The 22,289-nt window shown below is 38.4% G+C and overlaps 12 protein-coding genes across 12 annotated transcripts; 10 read left to right on the top strand and 2 right to left on the bottom strand.

The window, feature by feature from the left end:
• Nucleotides 1-116: 116 nt before the first annotated feature.
• On the top strand, nt 117-398 carry KLLA0_F03179g (DUF5137 domain-containing protein; the record flags this gene model as incomplete). Its single annotated transcript, XM_002999379.1, has 1 exon — nt 117-398. One exon carries the CDS (start codon nt 117-119, stop codon nt 396-398), a length of 282 nt encoding a protein of 93 aa, XP_002999425.1.
• Nucleotides 399-701: 303 nt separating this feature from the next.
• KLLA0_F03168g (uncharacterized protein) lies at nt 702-2,258 on the bottom strand (the record flags this gene model as incomplete). The annotated part of the gene is made up of 1 exon (XM_455223.1): nt 702-2,258. The coding sequence occupies one exon, from the start codon at nt 2,256-2,258 to the stop codon at nt 702-704; it is 1,557 nt and encodes a 518-aa protein (XP_455223.1).
• Nucleotides 2,259-3,636: 1,378 nt separating this feature from the next.
• On the top strand, nt 3,637-5,304 carry KLLA0_F03146g (arylsulfatase; the record flags this gene model as incomplete). The annotated part of the gene is made up of 1 exon (XM_455222.1): nt 3,637-5,304. The coding sequence occupies one exon, from the start codon at nt 3,637-3,639 to the stop codon at nt 5,302-5,304; it is 1,668 nt and encodes a 555-aa protein (XP_455222.1).
• Nucleotides 5,305-5,703: 399 nt separating this feature from the next.
• Nucleotides 5,704-7,005, top strand: ZUO1 (zuotin; the record flags this gene model as incomplete). The annotated part of the gene is made up of 1 exon (XM_455221.1): nt 5,704-7,005. One exon carries the CDS (start codon nt 5,704-5,706, stop codon nt 7,003-7,005), a length of 1,302 nt encoding a protein of 433 aa, XP_455221.1.
• Nucleotides 7,006-7,658: 653 nt separating this feature from the next.
• On the top strand, nt 7,659-8,576 carry ERV29 (the record flags this gene model as incomplete). The annotated part of the gene is made up of 1 exon (XM_455220.1): nt 7,659-8,576. The coding sequence occupies one exon, from the start codon at nt 7,659-7,661 to the stop codon at nt 8,574-8,576; it is 918 nt and encodes a 305-aa protein (XP_455220.1).
• A 773-nt stretch (nt 8,577-9,349) lies between these two features.
• Nucleotides 9,350-9,934, top strand: GLC8 (PP1-complex regulatory subunit GLC8; the record flags this gene model as incomplete). The annotated part of the gene is made up of 1 exon (XM_455219.1): nt 9,350-9,934. The coding sequence occupies one exon, from the start codon at nt 9,350-9,352 to the stop codon at nt 9,932-9,934; it is 585 nt and encodes a 194-aa protein (XP_455219.1).
• A 496-nt stretch (nt 9,935-10,430) lies between these two features.
• Nucleotides 10,431-11,660, top strand: UPA1 (putative methyltransferase; the record flags this gene model as incomplete). Its single annotated transcript, XM_455218.1, has 1 exon — nt 10,431-11,660. The coding sequence occupies one exon, from the start codon at nt 10,431-10,433 to the stop codon at nt 11,658-11,660; it is 1,230 nt and encodes a 409-aa protein (XP_455218.1).
• A 419-nt stretch (nt 11,661-12,079) lies between these two features.
• BGL2 (glucan 1,3-beta-glucosidase) lies at nt 12,080-13,015 on the top strand (the record flags this gene model as incomplete). The annotated part of the gene is made up of 1 exon (XM_455217.1): nt 12,080-13,015. One exon carries the CDS (start codon nt 12,080-12,082, stop codon nt 13,013-13,015), a length of 936 nt encoding a protein of 311 aa, XP_455217.1.
• Nucleotides 13,016-13,904: 889 nt separating this feature from the next.
• On the top strand, nt 13,905-16,364 carry NIP1 (translation initiation factor eIF3 core subunit c; the record flags this gene model as incomplete). The annotated part of the gene is made up of 1 exon (XM_455216.1): nt 13,905-16,364. One exon carries the CDS (start codon nt 13,905-13,907, stop codon nt 16,362-16,364), a length of 2,460 nt encoding a protein of 819 aa, XP_455216.1.
• A 568-nt stretch (nt 16,365-16,932) lies between these two features.
• Nucleotides 16,933-18,078, bottom strand: RAD27 (multifunctional nuclease RAD27; the record flags this gene model as incomplete). The annotated part of the gene is made up of 1 exon (XM_455215.1): nt 16,933-18,078. One exon carries the CDS (start codon nt 18,076-18,078, stop codon nt 16,933-16,935), a length of 1,146 nt encoding a protein of 381 aa, XP_455215.1.
• A 668-nt stretch (nt 18,079-18,746) lies between these two features.
• On the top strand, nt 18,747-20,231 carry ABF1 (DNA-binding protein ABF1; the record flags this gene model as incomplete). Its single annotated transcript, XM_455214.1, has 1 exon — nt 18,747-20,231. One exon carries the CDS (start codon nt 18,747-18,749, stop codon nt 20,229-20,231), a length of 1,485 nt encoding a protein of 494 aa, XP_455214.1.
• A 258-nt stretch (nt 20,232-20,489) lies between these two features.
• ATP25 (Atp25p) lies at nt 20,490-22,178 on the top strand (the record flags this gene model as incomplete). Its single annotated transcript, XM_455213.1, has 1 exon — nt 20,490-22,178. The coding sequence occupies one exon, from the start codon at nt 20,490-20,492 to the stop codon at nt 22,176-22,178; it is 1,689 nt and encodes a 562-aa protein (XP_455213.1).
• Nucleotides 22,179-22,289: the final 111 nt, after the last annotated feature.

Raw genomic sequence — 22,289 nt, 5'->3', positions numbered from 1 at the left:
CTACAACAGTGTTCTAATATAGCAAATTACTGCTACCTTCGCTGATTAGGTTTAATCAGAAAGTGTGATTTGAGGCAATACCAAGACACTTCTGAAAACCTAGTTGGCAGTGCAACATGGATGAAAACGATCCATATGGCTGGTACCTGGAGGAACCCGATAATAGCGACTGGGAAACTGATGATACTCAGCAAATCATCAACTCTGAAATGTATACCAGAAGCCTACAACCTGAAAAACTGCCGGCTCTACCACCTATCAAGGAAATAACAGATGACAACCTTAAAAGAGATAGATCAGAACGTTCAGATTCGAAGATGGTGACAAATACAACATATTCCAATTCCAATTCAGATCCTCCTAATGAGCTTCACGGTATTAAAAGACAGAGAAAGTGAGGGCCGTATCACAGAGTTGACTATTTTCCTCTTCTTTCAATATAATGGGTGAGCGGTGCTTCCTCCACAAATCCATGTAACGATTTTAATGACATTGCGTAATATGTATATATACAAAATTTATAATCACAGTAAAAACTAGTACTGACTCAATACGTTCAGTGTTATATCCCAATGACTCATGAAGAACTGTTGTTATCGGTTGACATTTGACTAATTGGCAGAGGAAACAATAGCTCAAAAGGAATAAAAATTGGTAACATAAGGAAAGATGCAAATTAGATATAAGCCAGATGTAAAAGTTCAGAATTTCTTTGTAACAAAAGCAAATACAGAAGATAGAATTGTATTATTGTGCGCATTTCTAGGTGATCTATTAAGCTTTTGTTTAACCGCGTAACATTTGCTCATCGTATATAAACCACTAGAAATCATGGACAATACAGAAACATAGATGATAAAGTTGTTATAATTCTTTAAGGAACCATCACCGATGATAACACCTGAGACTGGAATTGCAACTAGAAATGAAAGACCAACGAAACAATACATTGTTGCATACCTTCTTCCAAACTCGTTTGTCCTTGAAATTTGACCGCAGCAGACTGGAGCGAGATTAATCAATGACCCATAAAACAAACCATAGACTGCGGAAAATCCGTACATTACCGAAGGACCTATGTTTCCGAAAGGTAACCAAAATATTAGCGGGACAAATCCTAACAAGAAATTGATCATGATCATGACGTTAAATCTGCCCATCACTTTATCAGCCAAAAAACTAAACATGTATCCCCCGACAATACTTAAGGTGTTCAAAATGGTGACAAGTAAAAATGAAGTATTCTCAGAATACCCTACCGTTGTACAGTAAGATGTGATATAGGTTAAAACGGCACCAGTAGATACCTCAGCCAAACACGAAGCTAAAACACAAAACAGATACTTTTGATCGGATACTATAGACTTGTAATCAAAGGAATCTCTTATGTTGTAAAGTAAATTCTTGTGGAAAGGAGTGCTAGCATCTTTCGGTTCGACAGCCGCACGTTTCTCGGGGTCTTCCTTGATTAAAAACATCGAAACAGTCAAACATACTCCACAAATTAAAGCCATAATTCTCATAGTCCAGGCGAACCCCAAATTTTTAAACGATTTTTCTAAGAATAATGGGAAAATAACACCACCAATACTCCCACCGTTAATGGCAACTGCAGTGGCAATAGCTCTTCGCTTCTGAAAATGGTGACAGATACATCCCAATAACGGACTAGACGTAATACCTGATCCTGTGCCAACGCAAACACTCAATGCAAGAATAAACTGCCACACTTTAGTACATTGTGCTACTGCCAATACACCCCCAACGGTCATTACTGTACCTATCACTAAAGGTTTTCTAGCACCATATCTGTCAAAATACATCCCACTGAAGACACTTGTCCCTAATAACAAACAACTCGAAACAGAGAAAATCCACGATACTGTAGATGTTGACTCATCCTTTAACTGGTGACGTGCAACGTACGTTTGAATGACACCTGCTGAAAAATACAACCCCCATGTAGGTAAAATACCTAAAAATGAGCCAAGAACAACTAGCCAAGCTGCGATCCCTCCCTCAGCATACGTAAAACCATCGTCATCGTAATCTGTATAGGCATCTGAACCTCCGTCATCATTATCAAAACTTTGGACGGGCTGTAGTTCATTTATATTTATACCTACTTCTGATCCGATAACGTTCTTCCTCGTCCTTTGTTCATTAATACCTTTCAACTCGATAGTTTCAATATTTGACATTGCAGCTTGTGTTAATTGCCCATCAATTCCCTTTACACCCATTGAATCGGATGACATATCTAAAAGAAGTTTACTTCACTCACACATGAGATATCGAAATGTTAACAAACCTTTAAAGACACCTCCCAGAATCCAATGCTATTCAACTGCGTATGGATCCTCCCCAAATATATATATGATATACTCCTGCAGTTGGCATATTCTTTTTTAGACTATTTTCCAATTTTTTACGTAACGTTCAATGCAGATTCCGAAGTTCCGGAGGAGACCATCAACGTCAACGTATTAGGTTTGCAAGTGACTCCATCTGTCGTATAATAATTTGTACATGCATAACCTGTATCAGACATAACGACAATGAACAGAGGAACTAGGTAGAGAAATTCTGGAATTGGCTACTCGAACCGGTTGTCAACTATATTAACTATGATTCTGAAGGTAAATAGTCGGTATTTGTCACGTGACTTTCCAGTGGAAGTAACAGAGGAAGCTCATATCATTTTTTTTTATTTTTTGAAAACTGTTCGTGCCCTTTCAGTAAGCGACAAAACCATTGCGCTGAGTTCTGGTGAGCTTATCGGAAAATTTTGAAGATCTCCATTTATTGCAGACCCACTGCCTCTTCTGGTATTTTATTGCGAAAGTCTTGAGGTTGTTCAAAAGAGCGGGTAACTTTTCGTATTTACTTTAGGCGCTGTTTCCCAGTTTCAGACATTCAATACCTCAGCTATTTGAGGGCCTCCATGAAAAGTGACCGGGTAACATAATGGGTGGCCAAGTAAGAAGCTAATGCAGGTGATGCAACATGCCAACGCATTTGTGGGGACATCTCACATCTAAAATTAAACACATATTACCTGTCAAGCCGTAGGTGAACATTAACAGGCATTTGGTTACTTATCTGTGGATACGGAATACATGCACTTGATGCTGAACTGTTGGGCGCTACCAAACTTAATAGCACGTGACTTCTCCTAATTTTGCAGGTTGTCATAACCAAAATAGATACAGCAAGCCCATCCGCTCAAGAAAGAGGACATGAAATTGTGATGTTTTTCTTGCTAGATCATAATGTTTGTAAGATTTTGGAAGAAAAGACTCAAAAAGACTCCGTTTGACTGCTAAATTCTGGGCAAACTGGAAAGTACCGGGCTTTTCTCTGGAAGTGTAAGGTATTACTAAATTAACCGGTTACTGTTCGCTCCACCCGATCATGAGAGTTTACAGAAAGTTCTTACCTTGAAACTTTTTTACTGTCACCCTTTTTATCACTTCGAGTAAAGCTTTAAATGACATAATTTACAATATAAATATGGATCATCTCACCTGTCATCATGGTCTTTTAGGAATTGTGAAGGTATACTAACCAATTGTTACTCTATGATCTATCCGAAAATCCGCAAACTGCATTAGAGAAAAGTACAATCGAATTGCAATGACCAAAACAGATGAACCTAAAAAGCCGAATTTCTTAATTATTGTCGCCGATGATTTAGGGTTTACAGATGTGTCGAGTTTTGGAGGTGAAATACAAACGCCAAACCTTGATAAATTGTCTAAAGGTGGTTTCAGATTCACTGGTTTTCATACTGCATCGGCATGTTCGCCAACTAGATCGATGTTGTTGAGCGGTACTGACAACCATTTGGCAGGTTTGGGCCAAATGGCTGAATATGCCAGGCAATTTCCAGAAAAGTTCAAGGATAAACCTGGTTATGAAGGTTATTTGAACTATAAGGTTGCTGCATTGCCTGAAATATTATCCCCAGAATATTACACGCTGATTTCGGGGAAATGGCACCTTGGATTAGAAAAGCCATATTGGCCAAGTGACCGTGGATTCCAAAAACGTTTTACCTTGCTGCCTGGTGCAGGAAACCATTTCAAATGCAATTTGGATAGCAAGTTTCTTCTCCCATGGATTTATCAGGAAAATGGCGAAAGGGTAGACCATAACAAGTTTCCAGAAAACTTTTATTCCACCACTTACTTCACAGATAAATTTTTGGAATATTTGAAGGATGATGAAGAAAGAAAAGGTCGCCCATTCTTTGGCCAGTTGACCTACACAGCTCCACATTGGCCATTACAGGCTCCTGCTGAGACTATCGCAAAATACAAAGGTAAGTATAATGGTGGTCCCCAGGCATTGAGAAGACAAAGATTGGAAAGAGCTAGAGATCTTGGTATTGTTCCAGCTGATGTTGTTGCTCATTTAGTAGAAACTCAAAGAGAAAAGACTTGGGATGAATTAGATGATAAGGGAAAGGCCTACGAAAGCCGTATTATGGAAATTTATGCCGCGATGGTTGATGAATTAGACCAAAATATCGGTAGAGTTATCGATCATTTGAAGGAAACCGATGAATTCGACAACACTGTCATCATGTTTATGTCAGACAATGGTGCTGAAGGTATGTTAATGGAGGCATTGCCGTTTGGAGGTTCCACTTTCAAGGAAAGAATATCGTCCGATTATAACAACGATTTTGACAACATTGGTAAAACAAACAGTTTTGTTTATTATGGTGATTTGTGGGCTCAAGCAGCTACTGCTCCAAATTATATGTATAAAATGTGGGCAACTGAAGGTGGTATCAATTGTCCTCTTATCTTACATGCTCCACAATTAACAGGACTATGGGAACCAGGTCAAATCATCGACCAGTTTACAACAGTTATGGACATTTTACCTAGTGTTTTAGAATTGGCTAACGTTCCTCATCCAGGTACCTCATTTGAAGGTCGCAAGGTGCACGAACCAAGAGGTTTGTCATGGATTCCTTTCTTAAAAAAAGAATCCGAAAGAATATATGACGATACCAGGGTCACTGGTTGGGAATTATTTGGTCAACGTGCCATTCGCCAAGGTCCTTATAAAGGTGTGTATATTCCACCCCCATTTGGCCCTGGTCACTGGTTACTTTTCAACATTGATGAAGACCCTGGTGAGACTACAGATTTGTCCAAAGAGCACCCAGATATCTTAGAAAAGATAATTGATCACTGGTCTGTGTATAAAGCAGAAACTGGACTCATCGAATTAGAAGACTCTGTCTTCGATAATGCCCATTATGTGAAAAGAGTACTTGATGACTATTAATCGTTAGCTATATCAACTTAAAAATCTCTTAGTTTTGAAGTTGCAGCTGCGTTCGAAAAGCAACATCAGTTACACCAATCCGTATTCGAGACCCAATATGAAAAGGGTATGTTATTCGTTACTCATACGCTTGTCGTAGTTGTATCATTTTATCTAGGCAGAAATAACCTATATATAATAGATAATTCTATTCATTTCAAGCTACGTCGTTTTCAATGTGTTGATTTTTTTCGCAATTATTTTTACTTCGAGCTCATCGCATCTATAGGAAGAAGAAAAAAATTATCAAGATGTTCTCATGTGCATTATATCTGGTCTTAATTTTGATGAACGATGGGTTATACCGTTCTGTCCAGACACAAATAATCATACGTCAGACCGATAACAGCAATCAAAGCAATGTTTGAACTACCTCCATTATCTGGTGCCGTCGGTGCCACTGTTGAATCTGGTGCTAAACTAACACCATCCATTAGACGTCCTATTGAACCAGTTGGTAAATTCTTCTTGCACCACGCTCAAAGAACTTTGAGAAACCACACATGGTCTGAGTTCGAGAAGATTGAGGCTGAAAAGAATGTTCAAAACGTTGAACAGTCCAATGTCGATCCAGACGAGTTGTTGTTCGACACTGAGTTAGCTGACGAAAGTTTGTTAACTCACGACGCAAGAGACTGGAAGACTGCTGACTTGTACGCTGCTATGGGTCTATCCAAGTTACGTTACAGAGCCACTAACCAACAAATTATTAAGGCTCACAGAAAGCAAGTCTTGAAGTATCACCCTGATAAGACTTCTGCCTCTGGTGCTAGCTTAGACCAAGATGGTTTCTTCAAGATTATTCAAAAAGCATATGAAACTTTGACTGACTCCAACAAGAGACCGCAATATGATTCTTGTGACTTCGAAGCTGATGTAGCTCCGCCAAAGAAGGGTACTAACTACGACTTCTTTGAAGCTTGGGCTCCTGTTTTCGAATCTGAAGCTCGTTTCTCCAAGAAGAAGGATGTACCAACTTTGGGTGATATGAACACTTCCAAGGAAGACGTTGAAAAGTTCTACTCTTTCTGGCACAGATTCGACTCTTGGAGAACATTCGAGTTCTTGGATGAAGAAGTTCCTGATGATTCTTCCAACAGAGATCACAAGCGTTACATCGAAAGAAAGAACAAGGCGGCCAGAGATAAGAAGAAGACTGCTGACAACGCTCGTTTGGTGAAATTAGTCGAAAGAGCCATGAACGAAGATCCACGTATCAAGCAATTCAAGGAAGAAGAAAAGAAGGAAAAGGAAAGAAAGAAATGGGAAAGGGAAGCCGGTGCTAGAGCCGAAGCTGAAGCCAAGGCCAAGGCTGAAGCTGAAGCTAAGGCTAAGGCTGAAGCGGACGCTGCTCAAGCCGCATCTGCCAAGGTTGACAAAAAGAAGGCCAAGGAAGCTGCTAAGGCTGCTAAGAAGAAGAATAAGAGAAGTATCCGTAACGCTCCAAAGGATGCTGATTACTTTGGTGATGCCGACAAATCCACTACCATCGAGGAACAAACTGGTTTGATTGTCGACTCTTTGGACGACGAACAATTGGTTGACGTTGCTGAAAAGATCAAGAGTGATACTGCTGCTGCTAAAAACATATTGTCTGATGCAGCAAAGGCTTTGACTGACGCTGGGAAATTACCGGCTGCTATTGTCTCTTACTACTTATAAATTTAAAGATGAGATCAGTTCAAAACCAGCCCAGAGGAAATATATAGCATATAACATAGTCTACTGACATTGGCTCTGCTATTTAACCCTTCGATTTATATATATATACCAGTAAAATCTGACAGCTACCTATTACTTCGGTTTCCAGGAAAGTCAGATAGTGGTATCGCTTATATAAATACCGACTTTAAGATGGTATAAAAGTAAAATCCGAATTGCAAGCAGAAATGAACAAATACTTCAAGCGCTTACTGGTTTATCGTAGCATCGGGCTTCATACATGGACTGATGTGGTAAACCTCAAATAGTATGAAAATTTTAGGTTATACTATATATATACGGTAGTTCAACGTCCAGTATTGATCAGTACTGAAAAATCAAAAACAATAACAGTGTGGGAGAAAAAAGGACCCAACCTAAAAGACAGATCAGTTTTTTTTTGCAGAGTACTGGAACCAAACGAGAACAGGTGTGAAAACATAGTGAAAGTTCAGTGGTAGTGGATATCTAAGGAATTGGAACCTATTTTGCGAGCTGCCATTACTTGTGTCGTTTTGGAAGTATAGCTCACCGTAATACCTGTGCATAGTATTTTCTGTTTGAGCGCAAAATTCTAATTGGTAATACTGAAGCGGAATACCATTGAACGAGCCATGTCTTTTAGAGGTAACAATTTGGATACGTTTCCAACAGCAAAGCCTGGGTTCCAAGGTGCATCGTATGGCCAAGCGTCACAATCTCACAATGTTTCAGCTAAGGACAAGTACAGGCGATTATTTGAACAATTCGCTAAAAGGGTTGAAGACTTAACGGAACATCCATTGGTCTTGAAAATTAGGCCTTACACCCCAATCATTGCTAGATTCTTTATTGTTGCCACATTTTATGAGGATTCGTTGAGAATCATTGCTCAATGGTCAGATCAAGTGTTTTATTTATGGAACTACAGACATTTTCCTTACTACTTTGTCGTTTTCTTCTTATTTTGCGTTGTGATCTCTATGTTTACAGGCGCCACGCTATTAATCTTGAGGAAACAAACCGTGTATGCCACCAGTGCATTGATTTGTACCGTCATTTTACAAGGTTTGGTTTACGGTCTGTTCACCGGATCATCTTTTGTCTTGAGAAACATTAGTGTCATTGGGGGTTTATTGATAGCATTTGGTGACAGTATTGTTACCAACAGGATGACCTTTGGTATGCTACCTGAATTAGACAGTAAGGATGGTAAATTCAAAAATTACTTGTTATTGGCTGGAAGAATTCTAATGGTTTTGCTCTTTATTACCTTTACTTTTACTAAGAGTTGGTTGACAGTTTTGTTGACGATTGCAGGTACTGTTTGTATCGCAATTGGTTACAAGACAAAGTTCGCATCTATAAGTTTAGGTTTGATTCTAGCGTTCTATAACATTACCGTCAACAACTATTGGTTCTATGGGTCTAGCAAAAGAGATTTCTTGAAATACGAATTCTATCAAAACTTAAGTATCATTGGAGGTTTATTGTTGATTGGCAACACTGGTGCTGGTCAATTGTCAATTGACGAGAAGAAAAAGATCTACTGATGTTAACATGCTTTTATTTCTTCAAAGCAAACTAAAATCCCAAAGAGTTCTTTTGCCCTCATCAAACTCCCATTTAGAATATGTGAACTTCAGTTCATTTTGTCCAGCCCTGAACGGTTGCATGATCATTTAAAAATAGAATATGTGTAATTACATACTTGTATTGGCTGGCGTCTATAAAAGCGGTATTCATTTCTCAGTTCATTTGATTATGCTGCAATTATGGAACAGGTTCTTCGTAGTGTTACTTTTATATATATTGAAAATTATACTTTGAGTTTCCAATATTAAAAATTGCCGGACGCCTTTTAATGATCAATTCCCCATATTAAATAATAACATTTTATTCGCCTGTACTGTATTGTCACGAGCTCATAAGATAAAAGATAATCAAATACTATATAGTTATTCTTTAGTACACATGCATGTACAAATTGACCCCGAAAAGACCACCACCTAGTGATAATATTAGTTTTATTCTGCTATAGCTTTAACTAACACAGGCATTTATTACTAGCTACTTTTGGATTGAAAATGAAAAAGGGAAAATCTTGAACCCAAAATTGTACCATATAAAAAAAAGCCTTATTCATCATAGTTAAGAAGTCGTCTCATACCTTACTCCACAAACTGAGCCTGCGTTTTAGTTTTGTTACAAGAGGTTAAACCAGCATATTCTAACAAGTGTCATTTTAGTGCTTCTGTGTCTGATATACCTTACTTTATTATTTTAACTACCTCGGATAAGTATTGTAATATATCAACTTTACATTATGGGAGGAATCTTAAAGAACGCAATTCCTGAGGAACAGAGTCCGAATATTGAATCCGAATCCATCAGTCAATTCAGAAAACAAGTTTTGAAGAATACGGAACTGAATGCGAAGCGCACGTCTAATAGTAAAATAGCCCACCATGGACATGGAATCCCTAAAGACGTTCTATCGATGAAGTTAGGAGAACAAGATCCAGAGAGTTTGAAATGGAATAAGAAGAATTTGGAAGAGAATGAAATCACCAAACAGGAGTTCGGCGATATACATATTGATGAACCAAAAACTCCATACCAGGGTGCTGTTGACCCAAACGGTGAGTATTACAAGATCGACGACGATGATGAAGATTTAGGGGGTTTCAGTTTAGGCGAACCTCAAGTAGATCTGAAAGAGGACAAGGAACCCGTTACATTGCTAAACAATGAGGATCCACAGGTTTCTCCTCCTGTTCTTGAAACAGAGGAAGATGAAGCTGCCAAGAAACATCGGAAGTTCGAAGAAATGAGAAAGAAACATTACAACGTTAAAGCAGATTTGCAGAATGCCAAGCAAAACCTACCGGATGATGATGATGATGAATGAACGAATGATTTTACTTCGTTGTATGCCTCAGCTTCTCATTCCATATTATTAGACGGTCCAAATCATCATGTAAAATTAAGTTTTCTCTTTAAACTACGTATAATTTTAGTAATTTACCTCACCACTTTTCCAATGAGCTATTCTGTCATCACAGGTTTAGGAAAGGGTGATTTCGTCATCTGATCAAAATATCTAGCACATACATGTAACTTGATCTATCAGCTTGGTATCGATAATTTTTGTTGGCTTCCTTCATGACTCCCCCTTACTCAAGAGCTTGAGCAGAATCAATTAAGTCACGTGATGGATGATTCTGTACAAATGGGAAAATTTTCCATCTCGCAGCGGTCGCAGAGAAAGAAGATATTGAATAGACCTCATCGCATCTCATCTCATCTTGTTATATACTACATTCAGATAAGAGCGCCAACACATACATAACATTAGGACGGGAACTTTCATTAGTAGTGTCAAAGCATCTGACGAATCTATAGCCATGAGTGTTAAAAGAAGCAAAGAGCAATCGAAACAGAATTATAAAAAGGTAAAAAGAGATACCAAAGTTACTGAAAAGAGAGATCATCTAGCTCAATTCAAAAGAGCGAAGAAAGTGGTTAAAGTGTCAACTAAAACCGTCAACCATTCCATATGCATACCGACTACAGTATTAGATTCGTGCAAGAATTTGGAACAAATCACCTACACATTATATCAGATCGCCAGAAGCGCATGTATATATAACGTTGCAGAAATAGTAATTTTGAAGGCAGAATCGGAGACCAACAAGGGCGAATCAGACCGCAAAAATGATAAAAAACAGGGTGCAAAGATCAAGTTTGATGATGGGAATAATACCAACAATGCATCAACTGAATATCTAGAGGATTCCGAAAAAGAAGATGGGAAGAAAAGGCTTTCAAAACCAATGTTGATGGCTTCGTTGCTACAGTTCTTCATCACACCGCCATACCTTGTCAACAGTGTGTTCAAAAAGGACTATATGAAGTATTTTACTTACGCTAAGCAATTGCCTAGAATTCCTTCTTTACCGTTCATGAGATTTTATCAAGATAATAATGGTAGATATAGAGAAGGGCTGGCAATCAGAATGAGCAAACCTGGTGAACGTGGAAAATCAAAGAAATCATTCGATCAAACGAAATATATCAACATTGGCAAAGATAAGAATCTCGAGTTGAAAGGCCAGTTGGTTCCAATAAATGTGAGAGTAACCGTGGATACAATTGAACAGAAAGTCGTATCTCCAGAAGAAGCGTACGGTGATTTCGTTGGAGCCAAAGCATCTTTCGGATACCATGTCAGAGTTGCCAAATCGTTCGCAGATCTTTTCACACAATCACCATTTCCACAAGGGTATACCCAAACGGTATGGATCAACAGCGGAGACTTTTTCTTTGACGAAACTCTAAAGAAAAACGTCAAGGTACAAACTCAAATCCCATCCATCGAAAAGGTAATTAGACCGACCGAAGAAGAAATTGAACTCGACCCATCCAAAGCGAATCCAGCAAACTTACTAGCAGTATTCGGAAAATGGGACCATGTCAAGAAAAGTTTTGAATCGTGTAAAGAACAATTCGAAGGTGCCACTGGTGCCTTCGAATTTTTCGATGGTGAATTAAGCCTACCAGGCTCTACTCCACAAGGACAGCTACGTACTGAAGATGCATGCATGATTGCGTTGACACTGCTATCAACCTACTAATTTACAAACTCCCCTCTCATACCAATACCAATTCAGCATTGCAGCCGCAGGCCATTGCCAGCATATTTACATACCATTATATAATCCATTGAAATCCACATCTGTATCAACCATTGTTCCTTAGTTAAGCAAAACCCCAAAATCACGTGCGTACATTCTCGAACCCACCTGACTATTTTTAGTATCAGAGAAAAAAAGAATGGACGTTGCTTGGTAATTTCTAAGAAGAGAGAAAACTGAAACGAAAATATTCCAAAAATGAAAAATGTATATAATAAATAATAATAAATAATACTCATAGTGATTAAACATTTTGATCTACATTATGTTACTTTGCAAGCACATAATACAGTAAATTTTTTGTAACTTCTCTTTAGTTATAGAACGTCACTCGGCAAATAGTTATTAATCAATTAGCTATGCGTTTCTCTACACTCGTTTCTGCCACTTTGTTGGCCGGTGCTTCAACTGTTGCTGCTGTTGGTGAGCTTGCATTCAACTTAGGTGTTAAGACCCACGATGGTTCTTGTAAGCAAAAGGATGATTATTTAGCTGATTTCGAAACTTTGAAGGGTTACACCTCCAAGGTCAAAGTATATGCTGCTTCTGATTGTAACACTTTACAAATTTTGGGTCCTGCTGCAGAAGAAGCCGGATTTACCATTTTCTTGGGTATTTGGCCAACTGATTCTGCTCATTTCGAAGAAGAAAAGCAAGCTTTGACTCAATACTTGCCATGGATCAAAACTTCTACCATCGAAGCCTTCTTGGTTGGTTCCGAAGCTTTGTACCGTGAAGATATGACTGCTTCTGAATTGGCAGATGCTATCTCTGATGTCAAGGACTACATTAAAGACATCAAGGATTCCGATGGTAACTCTTACAGTGGCAAGCAAGTCGGTACTGTTGACTCATGGAACGTTTTGGTCGATGGTGGATCTGCTACCGCCATTCAAGCTGCTGACTTTGTCATGGCGAACGCCTTCTCTTACTGGCAAGGTCAAACTATGGATAATGCTTCTTACTCGTTCTTCGACGATATCATGCAAGCTCTACAAACTATCCAAACTACCAAGGGTTCTACTGACATTCAATTCTGGGTTGGTGAAACTGGCTGGCCAACCGATGGTACCAACTTTGAAAGTGCTTACCCAGGTCTAGATAACGCTAAGCAATTTTGGGCTGATGGTATTTGTGCTATGAGAGGCTGGGGTGTCAACGTTATCGTTTTCGAAGCTTTCGATGAGGACTGGAAACCAGATACTTCTGGTATTTCCGATGTTGAAAAGTACTGGGGTGTTTGGGATGCCAACAGAAACTTGAAGTTCAAGTTGGATTGTGATTTCAGCTCTTAATTTTTGAGTTGAGCTTCTCTTCTCTTTAACATACAATACAGATTGTGTGTATTTTTTTTACCCTTCCACTTTCTCATTTGATACCGGTTATAATTGTTGACTTGTTGTTTCCTTTCGTCTCCTATTAACAACTCAAAATTATACAAATGAAGCTTTCATGTCACATTTAGGTCACACATTCCTTCAGCAAATTGATCCATTCATACTTGTTACTACGGCTGTTATCTAAAGGTGATATTAACTTATTACCTACTTGAATTCTTCAAATTGCGATACTATCCATTTTAATTCCTGGACTAAAAAAAAAAAAGAACATTAAAAGAGTACTTTATATATCACAACAGCAGAACATTTTCATGAACCATAAATGTATCTATCCCGTTGTCGAAGTATGCCCACAAAACATCGATCAAGAAGGCATCGTATATGGTATGAAAGCTTCAAAATTATTTTATTTCTTAGCAACATCTATATTTCACTTTTCATATAACTAAATTAAATCGATATTATTTTATACCCTATTTATCATCGATGATTATACGCAATCACACAAAGTTAGACGTCCATTTTGGCCTAACATCAACCGGCGACAGACTCCCACTTCACTTTGTTCTTTGCAATGGTACATTCATTTATCATTACCCGGCTACCAATCGTGTTCCATGATTATTTGAAAATTTTCACAAATTTTCACTCAGTGAAAGCTCATCTCAAAAGAAAATCTGAAAGGTTTGAAATCGAATTAATAGATGAAATTCAGTTGAGACGTGTAATAAGCAATACTTTTCAATTGTAGGTTGGAATCACCAGGTCGTAACAGGGAGACTAGGTTGAGATTAGTACGTGGTATTAAGGAAATAGAACAACGTTAAGCGATAGTCCATTCATCATGTCCCGTTTTTTTTTGAAGACATATGAGTACGATTCAACGTCTTCTGGTGAAGAAGAAGACTTGTTATCTCAAAGTGAAGAGGATTTAGTTTCATCCTCCAGTGAGGAAGAATTATCTGATGACTCTTTCTTCAACGACTCTGATGAGAGTTCCGATAATGATGAAGACAATGATTCTGATAGCAAACCCTACGGCCCTGACTGGTTCAAGAAGCCAGAATTCAGAAAAGGTGGTGGTTCAGGTGCTAACAAGTTCTTGAAATCTACCAACTATTCATCTGATGAAGACTCATCCGACGAAGAAGATGGTAAGAAGGTTGTGAAGTCAGCAAAAGAGAAGTTGTTGGATGAAATGAAATCTATTTACCAAAAAATTGATTCCGCAGAAGCCCAACAAGATTGGGAATCATTATTAAACCATTTGGAAACCATTTTGAAATTATACACAAAAGCCCAACAACAAAACTACGGTACACCTAATATCTTTGTGAAGTCATTGGCTAGATTTGAAGATGCGGTATCTGCTACTTCTCAGGATGAAATTAAGAATAAGGCAGTTGCAAGAGCTTATAACACCACCAAGCAAAGAGTTAAGAAGTTAATCAGAGAAAACGAAACCTCCGTTAAGGCTTACAGAGAAAACCCAGAGGACTTTGACAAGGAACCTGTCTTAGATGCTGATATAGACTCAAGAGATGTCTCTGCTACTCCATTCTCCTTGAGTGGTAAGAAGAATTTAGACTTGGCATCCGTGGCAAATAACATTTCTGAGCTAGACTTTTTCAAGACGTTGAATATTATCATCGATTCTAGAGGTAAGAAAAACACTGACCACACAGAACAAATTAAAACCACCGAAGAACTATTGAAGATTGCCAAGACTCCATATGAAAAGATCTGTACATACTTGAACTTGATTCCAATCAGATTCGATGCATCTGTATCCTTATCATACCAACCACTAGAACAATGGAAAGCATCAAAGGATAACTTGGATGGTTTATTGGAAGTGCTGGAACAAGAGATCGACCACTATCAAGTTACTGAATTTGCCCCAAGAAATGATTTCATTGAAGATGAACCAGAAGCTAATGAGCATGGTGTCAAGGAAATTTTGGGTTCTATCTTCTCTATGGTTGAAAGATTGGACGATGAATTTAGCAAATCCCTTTTGAACATTGACACTCGTTCCAGTGAATACATGGAACGTTTGAGAGATGAACAATCTATTTACAATTTGATTATCAGATCCCAATTGTACTTTGAACGTGTAACTGCAGAAGAACACCGCGATAGACTTTTGGCCCGTGTCTTCAACAGAAGACTTGAACATATCTACTACAAGTCCGACAAGCTCATCTCTATTATGGAAACCGTTGCATGGAAACAAATTCGTGAAGGAACTGCGTCCCTTGAATCCTCTTTCGTTCGTTTGAATGAATCAGATTCCGCAGATGCCGATTACAACTTCAAGGTCATCTCTGAATTGTCCGATTTCTTAATTAAACAAAAGAGTAACAACGTGTTCAACTACAGAAAAGGTACCTTGTACAAAACATATTATATTGCATTGAACCAAGAATACGCTCCAGCAAAGAAAATAATGCTTTCTTCCGATATTGCTAAATTCATTTCAGGCTCTGATGCAGCATTACAAATTTTGTACAATAGATGTGTTATTCAACTTGGTTTGGCTGCATTTAAGGCTGGTTTAATAAATGAATGTCACCAAGTTTTGAACGGTCTTTGTATTAATCCACATCTAAGAGAAATTTTGGGTCAACAAAGTTTACAAAGAGCTAATGCGAACAGCAATGTCGTGCAGGGTGCCCCTGTTGAACAATTATGTCTTCCTTTCCATCAACACATCAACTTGGATCTAATTGACACCGTCTACATGACATGTTCTTTATTACTTGATGTGCCTCACATGGCAGCTTATTACAGCGGTATTAAGGTCAAGAGAATCCCAGTTTTCCAAAAATCTATCCGCCGTATTCTAGAGAGTTCAGAGAAAGCTATTTTCCATGGTCCTCCAGAAACTCTAAGAGATCACATTCTTTATGCTGCAAAGTCAATGCAAAAGGGTGATTACTTACAATCGATCGAATATTTGAGGAAAATTTCTGTGTGGTCTTTGTTGAGTAAATCTGATGATATCATCAACCAACTAAGTGAAAAGGTTCAAATTGAAACTTTGAAAACTTACATTTTCACTTACAAGAGATTCTACTCTAAAATATCCATTTCTAAATTATCGAAATTGTTTGATCTTGATATCGAAAAGGTTTTGGCTGTAGCACAAAACATCATCAATGATTACGAAGTTAAAGCCAAATTGGATGAAAATAACGAATACATTATCTTCGAAAGAGGCGAAGAAATCACAAAGTTAGAAGAAGTTGCCATCAAGTTAGTTAAAGAAACCAAGTACCACTCTGAACGTTTACGCCAGTAAACATTTTCATTCTTCGTTCAGCAGATAAGGTCAGTTTCTAATTGTAGCACTCACCTTCCATACACATAACAAAATTTGCTCTTCCTTCTTTTGTTCACTTACCGTGCGCATATTAATAGACAGAGTCGTTGGCAAAGAACCTTTGTTTTAGCATTTGCAATAAATACTAGTATTTGTACATTATCGATAATATATAACATAGTTCTCACTGTAGGCAATTACGTAGTTTTTGAAATCAATTAATTGAATTTTGGAGACATATAACATCTCGAACATTGACTCGTAACAATACAGTTTATGCGCTGGTTCATTCTATATATATATGTATATGATACACATTTATGGACAAATGTATGTTATCAGTTGGAATAAACCACTTACCTTGCTAGTTATACATGGTTAGAGGAATATCATCCCATATTTATTTATATTATCGGTTAATGAACGTCTGACGAACTGGAATAATTTTCAGTTCCTTTTTACTATAACTTTTCAATGATTTTGAATTAACTATGTAATTGATGGTAATGTAATGTAAACAGTCTAACCTAAGATAAAACAATAAAACTTAACGTCTCTTGGCAATCTTACCTTTAGCAGCAGCCTTTTTCTTTGCATCCTTTGCCTTTTTAGCAGCGGTTGCTAGCTCTTCCTTAGTTTTCGGTTGAATTTTGAAGAATGAGTCAAGTCTTTTCTGTACGCCGACTTTCAAACCCTTGCGTAATCTTTCAATACCTGATTTAATTCTGTCTTCATTGAACCCTTTTTCTTTAACCATAAATTCAATCAATTCCTCGGCTTTAGGTTCCTCCCATTTCAACGTCACTTCCTCACTTGGAATAACATCTGGTTGCATGAATAAATCACGCGCTTCTTTGAATTGCCAACCTTCAGGGATTTTCCATCTGCCACTACTGATGTCTCCATTTTCGAATTTCTCTACGATGGCTTCCAGGGAACCGTGTTCTTTAATCAATTTCAATGCATTGACAGGGCCTACACCCTTGATTCCTTCACAATAATCACACCCTAGAATGATACCTAAATCAATGAATTGCGTCTGAGTCAAGTCCAAAGTGTTGTAAATCACATCAGTGTCAAATTCTTGGATTGGAAGTTTTCTGGCCTCACTGAAAGTCAAATGTCTCAATAAAACTGGCGTTTGATAGCATAATGTATCCATATCTTCACTGGCAGCTGCAAACACTTTCCCTGATTTAGCAAGCTCTGCACATTGCGCCTCAGCTTCTGCAGGTGCCACAACGTAAGGAATACCCATAAGAGATAACAACTTCTGAGCTTCCTCATTATGCCATGGCAAAACTTTCACGAGTCTTCTTTCATGTTTGATAATTTCTGCCTGTTCCGTGGCTTCTTTCAACTTAGCCTCGGTATCCTCACGTCTCACCTTACGTTTATCCAATTCGTATTTCTTAAGTTCTGGTGGACTTCCATCGAACACATAACATGGTTTTATTCCATGATCAATCATGCGCAACGTACGGTAGAACATACCCATAAGATGCGACGTCGTTTCTCCATCTTCACCAGCGAGCTGAACCCCATCCTGCTGTCTCACAGCAATGAGAAATTGATAAAGAGACATCGAGGCATCGATGGCTACTTTTCTTCCATGGAAATACTTTATATCTCTGCTCTTAATAGCATTCGGTACTTGCTCAGAAATAAGTGTAGCTAAATTTTTGATACCCATGATAACTGGTTTGAAAAAAATACCGGCCTTTTTTACAGAGGCTGTAGTTGTTCAATTATATTCAGAAGTTTGAGGTATACTACCACTTTATTAAAGCTGACAAGACGCGTCCCTTGCTGATGGCCTGTAATTTTTCACTATCCATTATACGTCTCAATGGACGCTGGAGCGAAAAAGCAGAGAGAAGAAAATAATGATAATAATTATAATATATCACGTGACACTCATTTCATAATCACTATCACGTGCAACCATTTATCATTCTTCACTGAAATATGTGTTACCCGGAATCAGCGTACTAATATCCAGGGTAACCTCACCAACGCCTTCAAGTGGGTCAGTCCACATGGAAAAAAAATGAAAAAAAAAAAAATATAACAACGAACGAACAGGATTTGAGATGAAAGTGTCAACAATCACGAAAGGGAAGCCGGCAGGCCCAAGGATTTAGGCGAAAGGTTCATTGTTTCGTCGATTGGTATAAACGAAATAATACCGTAAGAACGTACCTATTCTGTGAAGGCACGGCGGCTAAGTGAGATAGGGCAGAGAGTAAACGGAGCGAGTGCAGTGCACTGGGTGACGAAGAGGATTATTTAAAAGATAACAGAGAGCTTCAGAAAAGGTATACCTTTTTGTGCGTGAATTGGCGAGTTTCGAATCCAGCGATGTCGTTATATGAATACAAGCACCCGATCATCAATAAGGATCTGGCTGCGCCAGATCCTGTGAGTGCGCAGAAACGGTCTTTCCCCACGTTAGAGGCGTGGTACGATGTAATTAACGATTATGAGTTTCAATCGAGATGTCCTATTATTTTGAAGAATTCACATAAGAATAAACATTTCACTTTCGCGTGCCATTTGAAAAGTTGTCCGTTCAAGATTTTGTTGTCGTATCAGGGCGCCAACAATTCTGGTTCGTCTGAGGATGGTTCTCCGCATGGTTTAAGTGGCGATGGTGGTTCTTCGTCGTCTGGTTCGAATCACCATAATGGTCATACGAATTTGGCCGAAGATGGTAGAGCGGAGGATGAGGACGATGATGAGGATGATGATGCGGCTGTGACTGCTGCTATCGCAGCGGCAGTTGCAGCAGTTGCAGACTCTCAGGAGACTATCAAGGGTCCCTTCGTGGTAACCAAGATTGAACCTTATCATAACCATCCGTTGGAATCAAACCTTTCTTTGCAACGGTTTGTCTTGAGTAAAATTCCAAAGATTTTACAAGTTGATCTCAAATTCGACGCTATTCTAGAGTCGTTGTGTAACGATGACGATAATACAGTGGCAAAGTTTAGAGTGGCACAGTACGTGGAAGAATCCGGGATTCTCGATATCATCAAGCAACGGTACGGGTTGACCGAAGCTGAAATGGATAAGAAAATGTTAAGTAACATCGCTAGACGTGTTACCACGTATAAGGCCAGATTCGTCTTGAAAAGAAAGAAGGATGGCGTATACGCAATGCCCACCGCTCATCAATTGACTGGCGGTGACCACCATCAAGTACAACACCATCATCATCCATCGATACCAGCTCACCACCAACACCAACTACCCGAAGGTCAACAACGCGACGTTCAGCATCATCACCAACAGCAACAGCAACAACTACAACACCAGGAACAACACCAATCACATGTTGATAGTGGACATAATGTATATCAGAACAGAATTGGTTCGATCAGTGATAATGATGATTCCGCTATACATAATCTGGATGACACTAACGTACGTGTCGCAGCTGCTGCAGCTGCCGCTGCAGCGGCTCTGCAGTCTAGAGAAAACCACGATACCGAGGATCTGAAACGTACGCTAGAACAAGTGCAAGACGATGAAAGTTTAGACGTCGGTGTACCCGATTCCAAGAGACAGCTCCACAGAAGAGAAAGAGACAGAGTCGCGGAAGCTCTTAAAATGGCTACCAGAGATATCCTGTCAAATCAAAGTGTTGATTCTGACGTGAACGTCGATGTCGATTTAGTCACTGGCCATAAACAATTATCACCTCATGACGACATGGCGGAGCAGCTAAGGTTGTTGTCATCTCATTTGAAGGAAGTTGAAGCCGAGGAAAATGTCTCCGATAATAATCTCAAGAAAGACGATATTCCTGATGAAAATATTCAGCCGGAACTAAGAGGACAATAACCAACAAATTTAATACACCCTCATGACACATTCCTCTCTTTTCATATTTACTGAAAAATTGTAAAATTGTAACTATATATAATATTATCTTATGTGTAACTTTTATGATGGAAAAAAAAAATATATGAACATTAACTGGTTCCTATTCAACGATCTGCAGAAGCTCCACAATTATAATAAAAATTCAGGAACATACATTTAACCAGTTACCTGGATTCATACGGTTTCGAGAAGTTGAGCTTGTCTATTAGTTTAACCATGCATAGATCCTACGCAGTACTTCTTCGCAACAATGTGGCTCGTCTTTGTTATAGACCGGGTTCTACCTTATTCATTCGAAATTTTACCACCAGACACTCCTTAAGACAGAGCAAGCCGTGGTATTTGGACATATCAGAGAATAAGGAGGAAGATTCAAATTCTCCTTTCATTAAACCCATACGGTTTCCTCCTACAGAAATTCCTGCTTCACTAGAAACCATTTCAAAATATCTAAATGATAAGTTGGCAGTAACGGACATTGTGGTTTTCGACACTGCCCACTCCAGTTCTGCCACTTCAATTCAAAGCATGGCTAGCTATGTTTTAATTGGTACTGTGAAATCATTTAGACACCTTCAAAACTGTAATGATGAGCTAATAAAGTTTATTAAAGAAACGTTTGATGAAGTACCCAAATCGGAAGGTTTGGTCACCAGTGGTATACTAAGAAAGAGACAAAGGCGTCTAGGCAGGAAAACTAATTTGGGCAAAATAGCCAAGATAGAGAATGATGAAAGTGGCTGGTGTTTGATAGATTCTAACGTTGATGGGCTGTTTATCAATATAATGACTGAGGAAAGAAGAGATGATTTGAATTTGGAGGAGTTGTATTGTCGTGTTGAGGAGCTTGACCAGTACAAGAAGCAAATCAATTTAAACCCACCAGCGGAAGAAGAGGATGATGTTTTACTTGGATTAAGAAAGTTGATGATGAAAAATACGAAAAGATACTATTCTACCGTGGGAGAATCTCCGAAACCAACGTTCTTGGAAGCTCTTACAATCCAGGACCTAGATTCCGCTTCAAAACTGATAAAAGAAGAAAAAAAGCCTTACCATGTTATAGCATCTGCTCTCGGACGTTTACCAAACCATATAGAACTTGATGCCGAAAATTGGATAAAGCTATTTAATGAAGCCACACCAACCGAAGGTCCGTTAGACTATGAGTACTGGGGTGCAAGGTTCAAGTTTTTCCAGTTACTTTACATTTCCAAAAGAAATAACATAGAAGAAAATACTCAGTTAGATGCCAGTACAATCAAAGAGTTTAACAGAGAACTAAACTATTTCATCAATGATTTTTTTAGGTTTAAGCAATTGGCATTATGTCAGCCGACAAGAGAGGAGTTAATTGGCTTTCTTGAAATTTGCATTCAACATCTCAAACTTTCGAAAAGCTATAACCAGCTGATAAGTGTGAATATGTGGATTCTCAAGGCCTTACAGTCATATCAATATAGTGATCCTAAGGTTGTCCATGATCCCAGGGTCATCAAACTTTTAGTTAAGTCAATGCATACCGAAAACACTAACCTTAACTCACTTTACGAGTATGTCAATCTCATCACAAATGAATTTGAGGTAAGATCATTAACAAATGACGTGATAAAAGAAATAATAACGACTTTGGTAGAAAGTGAAAACTGGCCGACTTTGTTTAAATTTTGGAAACAATGCTTGTGTGAGAGTGCTGTCGATAGTAACGTATGGGATTTCTTCATAAAATCATTATTAAACAAGAATGACAAAGTCATTTTATCAGATATAGTGGATAATGGTCATTTGTTATGGATTCATAGAAGTAAATTGGTGATAAGTGATGACTTAAAAGCGTCACTATCGAAGTTACTTGACCGGGTGGATGGTAGTCATACCAATATTAAGAAGCTACTAAAGCTGTAAATAGTTTATAGACAGATATGATATTATTCTGGAAGGAAATTTCCTTCATTATTTTAATGTGAGATAAGTGTTCATGTGAAAGATTATGTCGATCAAAGCGCTTTAAGTGTT

This window comes from Kluyveromyces lactis (assembly GCF_000002515.2).
Source record: "Kluyveromyces lactis strain NRRL Y-1140 chromosome F complete sequence".
Lineage (NCBI taxonomy): Eukaryota > Fungi > Ascomycota > Saccharomycetes > Saccharomycetales > Saccharomycetaceae > Kluyveromyces > Kluyveromyces lactis.
The sequence above is the reverse complement of the archived record's forward strand: the minus strand, read 5'-3'. Positions and strand labels throughout refer to the sequence as shown.